This window comes from Eurytemora carolleeae, unplaced genomic scaffold (assembly GCF_000591075.1).
Source record: "Eurytemora carolleeae unplaced genomic scaffold, Eaff_2.0 scaffold1411, whole genome shotgun sequence".
NCBI classification, from domain to species: Eukaryota; Metazoa; Arthropoda; class Copepoda; order Calanoida; family Temoridae; genus Eurytemora; species Eurytemora carolleeae.
The window spans coordinates 50,281-60,250 of NW_019398082.1; the positions used below are offsets into that span (position 1 = coordinate 50,281).

A 9,970-nucleotide genomic window follows, 5' to 3' on the forward strand; every position below is an offset into this window, starting at 1 on the left:
CAAGTAGTTGGGTGGTTGTTTAACGTTTAGATGGTTGCTGTATCCAGGTTAATGGTTGCTGTAGCCAGGTTAATGGTTGCTGTAGCCAGGTTATTGGTTGCTGTAGCCAGATTAATGGTTGCTGTAGCCAGATTAATGGTTGCTGTAGCCAGGGTAATGGTTGCTGTAGCCAGGTTATTGGTTGCTGTAGCCAGATTAATGGTTGCTGTAGCCAGATAAATGGTTGCTGTAGCCAAGTTAATGGTTGCTGTAGCCAGATTAATGGTTGCTGTATCCAGATTAATGGTTTCTGTAGCCAGGTTAATGGTTAATTGCTAAATGTTTAGATGGTTGCTGTAGCCAAGTTAGTGGTTGCTGTTGCCAGTTTAATGGTTGCTGTTGCCAGGTTAATGGTTGCTAAATGTATTGATGGTTGCTGTAGCCGGAGCCCGCGATTTTAAAACTTCGGCTTGAGCCATAATTCCTTAAACCCAATCTTCGACCCAACTCTGACGACAGCTTGTGTCACGTGATTGACAGCTGCAAGATCTTCGGCTCGACTTAAGCCCGATTTTAAGACCCAAGCGTTGACCCAACTCTGACGACAGCTTGTGTCACGTGATTGACAGCTGCAAGATCTTCGGCTCGACTTAATGAAAAAAAACCGACCTTGGTTGGTTTTAGGGGAGAATAAGGCTCGATGTTGAGTCTTGTTTTCATCAAACCTCGGAATGTGCCGATTCCTACCATAAAAATCCACCAAATAGAATATTAAACCGGTTTTATGAACTCAATTCTGTTGAAAACAAGATGCAGGTTGAATCCGAAAGCTCAAGCCGTAAAAAAGGCCCAACGACAGCTTAGACCTTAGTCCTATTTTCCCGAGTTTTTTTTTAAATCGCAGGCTTTGGTTACTGGTTAATGTAGCCAGGTTAATTGTTGCTGTATCCAGGTTAATGTTTGCTGTAGCCAGGTTAATGATTGCTGTATCGAGGTTAATGGTTGCTAAATGTTTAAATGGTTGATGTATCCAGGCTAATGGTTGCTAAATGTCTAGATGGTTGCTGTAGCCAGGTGGTTGTAGCATCTACTGGAAATGCTAGAATTGACCAGGCTCTGTATATGGGTATCTACACCAGGGTAGATAACAAGTATAATGGTAGACCTGTATATAGAAGACAAGGAAGGAATTCTCTCTTTATCTACTTTTTTACAAGGTAACAATCAACCTTTTTACAAGGTAACAATCAACCTTTTTACAAAGTAACAATCAACATTTTTACAAGGTAACAATCAACATTTTTACAAGGTAACAATCAACATTTTTACCAATCAACATGTTTAACCTTTTTTACAAGGTATGCAAATCAACCTTTTTAACCTTTTTGGTAATAATAAAATTAAAAAATAATTTGATCAAAACCTCGATGTATAATGGAGTAAGTTTTTCTTTGTGTTTTTCTGAAAGTTTTTTTAGAAAATTTTTTATGAATTTAAATAATCGCTCAATCTAATAAAATTTGCGTAATTTCGAAAAACTTTTGGTCATTTAATATTTGATCTAACATTGGAGACGCATACGATTTTATAATATATCTATCCCCTCCCCTTCTCTTAACCTTTTATGAAATCCCATGTAAAATATTCTCTATGCAATTAGCTTTTTCGGTGTTAGAAGTTCTGAAATTTTGATAATTAATTTAATGGTCAAGGACCTTGCTTCTGGATCCGCATAATAGATGGTTCTGCAACTATAACCTTACCCTTACACTTCCAAGCAGTAAACACGGAAATAGTCATTAAGCCTACTACTAAATGGGGAGGGGGCGGGAGTGCAGGGAGATTTGCACGGGTGGGGGGATACTGCAGCAACTTTGATGGTTTTAATAAAATTATGCAAAGAAAGATAACTGTGCATTAAACTTCTAGAAGAGGAGATAAAAACTATTTTTGCACGAGTTAATGAATAGTATATATCTAGCTGTGCACAAGGTTTAAAACTTAATTAGTTCAACACAACTTTATTGCTAAATCGATTTATAAACATTTAATTAGGTCAAATCTTAAATGCAATTGAATTTGATATACAAATTAAGAGGTTTTACAGATTTTAGAGGTTACACAATTTATAATTTATTTCTAAGTGGACTACAAACGTAATTTTAAGTGGCCTTCTATTGATAAAGTGGTCGGTCCAATTCACATCTGTACCTTAAAACGGTTGGCTGATTAAAATATAAACTAATTTTTTCATTGGTAATTTCTGTACAATAAGTGTTTGTTTCTTGCTACGGAAATATTAAAGAAATTATCAGAATTAAACCCTTCAAGCCAAAAGAAGAACGTAATCTATCTTCCCATTATTAATGAGATTAAGGTATCAAGGGTAACGTACGGTGTGAATAGTGAGGGTCACATAAAAATATGATGACAGTTCGTTTTAACTTTTAAGGTTTTTTTCAGAGGCTCTTATTCTTTTTGTTTTATTTCAATTAAAAAGTATAAAAGCATATTTTTACAACCGTTCTTAGGAGTTATCTTTGATCATTTTTTTTATTTTGTCAAGTGAGCGGGACCAGCTGAGTTTATGGGTGATAGGTCCTGAGCTTGGACAATTTATAGCTGGGATTAGAAATAGTAAACCAGCAAACTGTGTTCATGAACTAGTCTCAGGATGGAAATATGCTTCAAGGTAGGATAATTTTCTAGACGTTATGACTGGTACAGCTTTATGACCTCGTTGCTCCTCTAGTTATGATTTTACGCACAAATATGATAAAAGCACATATATCCGGTTCCATTGAAGAAATTCAAAACATGTTTGTCCTCCTCAATAGCTCCTCAATAAGAGGAGTTTTGAAACGTGTAAGATTTCAATTTAACGCGCGCACAATTCACTCTAGTTTGACGCGCGCACAATTCACCCTAGTTTGACGCGCGCACAACTCACTTTAGTTTAACGCGCGCACAATTCACTCTAGTTTAACGTGTTGGATTTAAAAACATGAAAAGAGTTTAACACATTAATTTGAAATTTTTTCAGGTTTTTTTCTTGTCTTTTCTATGTAAAAGTTTGGCAAAAAGAAAACGGACAAATTATGAAATTCCCAGATCTTTTAAAACCTTCAAAAAATTCAAAAACCTTTTTTTTAATTATTGCCAATCACATTGTAAGGGGGGTTGGGAGTATTGCAAATGGAGGTTAATAAGGGAGTCTAAAGATGGAGGTTAGAAATGAAGGTAAAAATAGAGGTAACAAATGGAGGTTAAAAATGAAGGTTAAAAATTGAGGTTAAAAATATAGGTTCAAAATGAGCGAATTATTGAAAAATAACAAAGGTTCTCAAATTTAATCACAGTAAAAAAATCCTATAAAAAGTTTAATCTATATTACAGATATTATTTATTAATGGTCTAATTTTGGGTCCTGGAGTATCGTTATGATTATTTAATCATGGGAACTTTCAATATTCTAACTATGGGCCGTATTATTATTATTGTTTAGTTGTAAACTGTCAATGGTCTAACTATGGGCCCTGGAGTGAATGTTCCAGATCCTGTAATAAAGGAACACAGGTAAAAAAAATTCAGTAAATCATCAAAAATAAATCTTATCTGAGCTGGGAACTTTGGAATGGTGGATATCGAGATCAACCCTTAATCGTCTCTTTATCTTAACCCTATCTCTGCTGAAATACTTGAAAACCAGGATATGCTGGAGGGGGGTCAAACCCCCCCCCCCTCTAAATACCATGTTTGATGTCCAAATATGAAAAAGCCCGGTTTTAGGCCTAAAAGGAGGGCTTTGGGTATGTTTGAAAAGTCAGAAAATTTAAACAGCTTCAGACCAATACTTTTTGAGTTATGTAAAAAAAAAACTACAGGGGGTGTCAAATTGACCCTCCCCCCAGCAGGAATAGGGTTAATCTCGATAGTATAGACTAACCTAGTTTTGTACTTGTATCCTGAAAAGTATTTAAAATTCAACCAATCAGAGTGGCGTATCAGAAAAAAATAAAATTTAATAAGAGTTCTCTCATTTAATTAAGATTAATGTACAGAGACGGGAGGGACTCTCTAATTTTGAAAAAACCGGTTTTTGATTTTTCTGTACGTAATCAAAAAAAGAGCGGAGTTTGCAAGAAATTAAAAGTATCCACATTGGATATTCGGATTAAGCAGTCGGGATTAAAGGTATCCCATTCTAAAGTTCCCATCTCTGAGCTGGGAACATGGATACCCATAATGTCGATCTCGATATCCACTTTAGAAATTACGCAGAATCTGCTTGATCTCCTGACCTTGGTTATCCGAAATTTCTTTGTTTTCTCATTGGTTTTGTGCAAAGGAATTGAGTCTTTGCCACAAACTCTGATTTTTTAATCCCTATATCTTTAGAACCCAATGTCATAGACCTTAGATATTTCAAACTATGAATTGTGTTAGTTCAAGTGATCTAAGTTTGAAATAAAAAAGGTTTACACCATTAGGTTGGCAAGATATAAGCATTAGAAAGTTTGAGTTTGTGACAAAAAGTCAATTCCTTTCATGCTTCTGATTGGTTGTTCAAAGGTCCTCTCTACGGGATATCGAATAAAAATTAAATTAATCTGTAGATTAACATAACGTAAAGCTTTGATCAAGAGTTCTCTGAACGAAGAAGAACTGGCAAAAGTTACCGATATTCTGTCTTATTTTTTCACGTTTTCATTTTTATTAGGACTCCTGTATAGTAACGTAAATCATGTGTAATAAACCAAAATGTAACTTGAGAAGATTAAATGCAATAATTGCATTTACTTATGAAAGAAAATGCACTGTGAACTGTTGCATCTGTTGCCCCAAACCATTGTCGTGTTTCCACATAGATTATATGCACATTGTACATTGTATGCATGTCAAAGTCTTATATTGTTACTTTTAAAGATAAAAGTGTGGATTTGTTATTTTCCTAAAAATACCAAAATATCTTTCATTTCGAAAAAATTATATAATATTATTCCGCTTATTAGAAACTTACGCAACAAGAAATTACGCATATTGTAAATTTTACTCTTTCTAAAAAAATATTAATTATGCAAAGCATGCAAAGCTAGCAAATTGAACACCATGATGCATTAAATACCAAGATGCTTAGAATACCATGATGCATAGAATACCGTGATAAAAGTTAAAAATTACTTCTGATAAAAAAGTAAGGAGCAATTAAAGTTTGAGTCTACAGGATGAAAACGTGATCAATATATTTGCAGCAATTTTAGATACATGGATAAACGATTTAAATTGAAATTTGGGTTCAAAGGATTGTATTCGCAGTTTAAATTGGCTCTCCATTTGTACAGTAGAGTGTTCGATTCACAACCTCTTATCAAGAATGAACAAGATATCCATCTTTATCTCAAAATTATTTTCAATTTAAATCAAATATAATTTTAACACTATTTAAGCTAGAAAAATGAAATATCTCAACACATATCAGATCAGATAAAGGTTTAAAATATACTGTTGTGAATCAGGCTTGTCTCTCTTCAAATGGCGGATCAATTAAAATGATATTAATTTATGATTGAGATTTCAAATTTAAGATCAAGGTTTAAAGAGCTAGAAATCAAATAAAGATCGTTGATTGCAGATTTAACATGTATGATCGCAGATTAAAGATCTATGATCGAAAATTAGAGATATAAACTTTTAGATTCAAGATCGAAGCTGTAGAGTTCAAAACTAAAGATTTCCGATTTAGAATTAAGAACAGAGAAGATAAGATTAAGTTGATTTAAGGATTTTAAGATTTCAAAATGGAGAATTGAAGATTAAAGATTAAATTGGAAAATTTGATCACTGAATGTCAAAAATTGCAAAAATATATTAACGCTTTGATTTTAATGTAGATTGTTTTCTGTCAGTTGCAATAAATGATAATTGAAATATTTAATTCTTAGAACTAATCGTCGTAAAAATAAATGCTTTGTGCAAAAGTTGATGAGTTACTTAAAATCATGATTGATTGATTGATTGGTTGGTTAAGGTGCGAACCCGGGGTGTACTACGAGCTGCCTCTGTTGGGGGTAAACCCTGCAGTGGGGGGAACAGACAAAGACGGGCTTGCAATGAGATCTCTTGCAATGCACTTATATCCAGGTATTTCCGTTGCATTCATATGTGCAAAAAGAATGCATTTATTGGCAAAAAAAAAGTTTGAATATTTTTGTAAGAAAGGTTAATGTGGTTTGGCGTGGTTTTATGCAATATTTACATTTTGATCCGAGATTTAAGGTTTGCACTTTTTTATATCCAACCTTGACCCCTCCCCTCCACCCCATCCCTGGCCCTCCAACCTTCTCCCCCCTCCCTAGCCCCACCTTATTCCAATTGCATGAAAATCTAATTTGTTGTTAAGTAACAATTATTTTCTTACTTCACAGCTTTATTTAACAGAGAACCTACACTAACCACAACAACCACAACCACCACCACTACAACAACAACAGCAACAACCACCATAGAAACAACAACAACCACCATAGAATTAACAACATTTGATGATATTCTGGAAATTCTCCAAACAACAACAACCGATCGACCGCGAAATAACCGACTAGAGACGGTTCCTCCGACCAGGAAAAATCCGTCCCGGGTCCAATGTTTCACCTGCGGAAGCTTGTACAGTACTGATGCTCCGTCCTGTCCCGTCTTTGACCCAACAGACCCGTCTCAGAGTAAGGAATGTGATGTCGGTGAAGCATGTCTTTACTACTCCTGGAGAACGTCAGACACGGATACAGGTATCCTAAACAAATGATTAAAATTCAGTCACTTTTGCTCGGACTTGAATTTCTTGAAGCTATTTTCAAATAATATTTAAAAATTGAATCGTTGCCACAAACTCAAATTCTCTAATTCCTATATATTTTCAACCTTTACATTTTAAACTTAAATTAACTTGATCTAACAGAATATTTTAAAAAATATTTAAGATCTACTCCATTGGGTTGCAAAGATATAGGGATTAGAGAAAATTAGACTTAATTCCATTGTGTTTCAGCTGTTATCCTTTCATTCCTTTGTGTTTCAGCTGTTATACGCGAATGTTTCCCTACCAGTATTCTGCTGGGTAGTATAGATAACCCTGTAGATCCAACTCCAATCTGTTCTCCGGAACCTGTAGAATCAGACACTATCCTAGCCTGTATCTGTACCTCAGATCTATGTAATATCCTACCCGGAGAACCTAAAACTGCTCCAGTCCAGTCTATCCAGACCACCACTAGAGCTCCTGTAACTGCACCACCTAGGATTGAAACTGCCCGACCTCCTACACAGCCACCTACCCAACCACCTACTCAACCCCCTACCCGACCATCTAGTCGGGGTTCATCATCAACCCAAGTAGAACGAAGACCAGATACTTCTCCAGTTAGAAGTCGATCAGGTAAACCAGGTTTAAGGAGAAAATCCTCTTTTTTATCAATTTAATCTGAAGTCCATCTCCATTCTCCTTTTCTAGAGTGCCATGTCCGATTCACAATGGTACCTTTTGTATGATAAAGATTGGATGAGATATCCATTTTCTTTTCTTTGAAAATTTATTGTTTTGCGTTTTGGTTTCTGCTTCAGAAACAAGGAACGAAATTGTCAGAATTAAACAACGCTCAGGCAAAAAAAAACATCTTCCCTATTTTTAATCCAATAGATGTTTAAAGTTACTACAGTGAATCGGGTATGCCTGTCTTAAATGGAATATCACTTGAAACTACCACGACAGCCATTTTCTTAAACCCAGTTTAGCTTTGATCTGAAGATAGAAAAATCAGGTTTAGCGGAAAGTTTTCTGAATAGATTTTGAAACTGATTTTGTTTACGATTCTAAAATTTTGTCTCAAACTATATCCCGTTTTAATGAGATAACAATTGACGTCTATCTACTTTTTACAAGAGGTTGGGGGAAATTACGGAAATGTAAAAATAGATCAAGTATGTTGAGAACTCATATTTCCTGTGTAGATCGAGTTAAGTGTCATAAATGTGGATCCTTGTTTTCTACGTCATCCAACCCAACTTGTGAGGAGGTAAATTTCATTTTTTTACTACAGGGTGTCCTAACTCCTGACACTAAGTGAATTTAAAATCCTTTTTGTGAATAATTTTTGATTATTATGTGGGGGTGCCGTATCTGTGGTAGATTTCGTTTTAGAATTTGTTTATGTTTTTCTTGGACAACGTTGGACTGAAAATGCAAAGTTGAAAAATTCCTATTTTGCAGAAAAATGATTGCACACACACCAAACAGTTATGTTTAGAATAACAAAACAGCCCTGCACAATTTCCATAAAATGCACTATAGTAAACGTATATTATCTTATCAGTATTATTATTATTATTATTATTATTATTATTATTATTATTATTATTATTATTATTATTATTATTATTATTATTATTATTATTATTATTATTATTATTATTATTATTATTATTATTATTATTATTATTATTATTATTATTATTATTATTATTATTATTATTATTATTATTATTATTATTATTATTATTATTATTATTATTATTATTATTATTATTATTATTATTATTATTATTATTATTATTATTATTATTATTATTATTATTATTATTATTATTATTATTATTATTATTATTATTATTATTNGAGAATTTTGCCAATTACTTCAAATTAAAGTTAAACTCCAGGAAAGTTAGTTATTAAGGCAATTAAGCCAAATGAGTTCAAGTTTACAAAGAAGAATGGATGATATGTGCCCCCCCCCCCCCTCCAATTAAAGTGTTGAATGTTTGATTTACAATAGTACTCTTTACATCTTCATCTGTGTATCAATAAGGAAGATATCGTTGTTTTTCTATCTTTAATACGTGTTAAAATCAACTGAAAAATAAGGATATCTTAATAAAGTTTATTCAGACGAAGGTTTACAGGGTCTTTTTGTTAATCGGGCATGCAACTTCTAAAATAGCGGGGTCACTGAAAGTTACATTAACAGTCCCTTTAATTTGATGAACAGGAGACTCAGTTTGATCCTTGTATTCCTAGTTTGTTGAAGCTGACCCATCCCAGCAAGGTTACTGTGAGCCCGGTGAGGCCTGTCTATGGTATTCCTGGCAGAAATCAGAAAACGATATTGCGCATATCAGGTAGATAGATAGATAGATAGATAGATAGATAGATAGATAGATAGATAGATAGATAGATAGATAGATAGATAGATAGATAGATAGATAGATAGATAGATGGATAGATAGATAGATAGATAGATAGATAGATAGATAGATAGATATATAGATAGATAGATAGATTTCGGCTAAAATCTCAATAAATACATTTTAAATTTTATAAATAAATGATTACTAGATAATGTACAGGGTTACCCATAAAGGATTAGACTGTAAAGACGACCTGAATCTCTTTAAACATGACATGTCCAAGGTTAAATTAAGCATTCTGTCATGAAATTAAAGTCTTTTTGTGGCCCTTTTAAAAATGGAAAAACGAGAGAAACAGGGAATCTTTCATCCCGCAATTTTTATTTTATTTTAAAATCTTGCAAAAGTGTCCAACAAGTTTTCTTTTCATACTGTTTGACTGGATATGAAAACTAGAGGAATTACAAGGTCTCAAAGTCGTGCCACTAATTATGAGACCAATGTTATTAAGCTATATGAGCTAATATATCAATTTAAACGAATGTATTGATGAGAACCGGATGAGCGACATGCTTAATGATTAATTAGTACCGGATGAGTGACATGCTTAATGATTAATTAGTACCGGATAAGTGACATGCTTAATAATTAATTAGTACCGGATGAGCGACATGCTTAATAATTAAGCTATATAAGCTAATATATAAATAGAAACCAATGTATTGATTAGTACCGGATGAGCGACATGCTTAATAATTAAGCTATATAAGCTAATATATAAATAGAAACCAATGTATTGATTAGTACCGGATGA

At 33.5% G+C, this 9,970-nt stretch overlaps 2 protein-coding genes across 8 annotated transcripts in view; both read left to right on the plus strand.

The window, feature by feature from the left end:
* LOC111716763 (uncharacterized) overlaps window positions 1-2,690 on the plus strand; it is a 31,394-nt gene extending 28,704 nt beyond the window's left edge. For 5 of the 7 annotated variants that reach the window (XM_023492248.1, XM_023492250.1, XM_023492252.1 and 2 more), the window contains 2 exons: window positions 1,037-1,196; window positions 2,546-2,690. In XM_023492248.1, coding sequence (XP_023348016.1) covers window positions 1,037-1,196; window positions 2,546-2,675 — 290 coding nt within the window. In that variant the 3' untranslated portion in view covers window positions 2,676-2,690. The other 2 variants (XM_023492254.1, XM_023492251.1) reach the window with 2 other exon arrangements.
* Window positions 2,691-3,200: 510 nt separating this feature from the next.
* LOC111716759 (flocculation protein FLO11) overlaps window positions 3,201-9,970 on the plus strand; it is a 27,315-nt gene continuing 20,545 nt past the window's right edge. Inside the window, exons 1-7 of the mRNA XM_023492244.1 lie at window positions 3,201-3,219; window positions 3,485-3,555; window positions 6,008-6,120; window positions 6,418-6,764; window positions 7,055-7,411; window positions 7,984-8,048; window positions 9,047-9,147. Coding sequence (XP_023348012.1) covers window positions 3,201-3,219; window positions 3,485-3,555; window positions 6,008-6,120; window positions 6,418-6,764; window positions 7,055-7,411; window positions 7,984-8,048; window positions 9,047-9,147 — 1,073 coding nt within the window. The remainder of the gene's footprint in view (window positions 3,220-3,484; window positions 3,556-6,007; window positions 6,121-6,417; window positions 6,765-7,054; window positions 7,412-7,983; window positions 8,049-9,046; window positions 9,148-9,970) is intronic.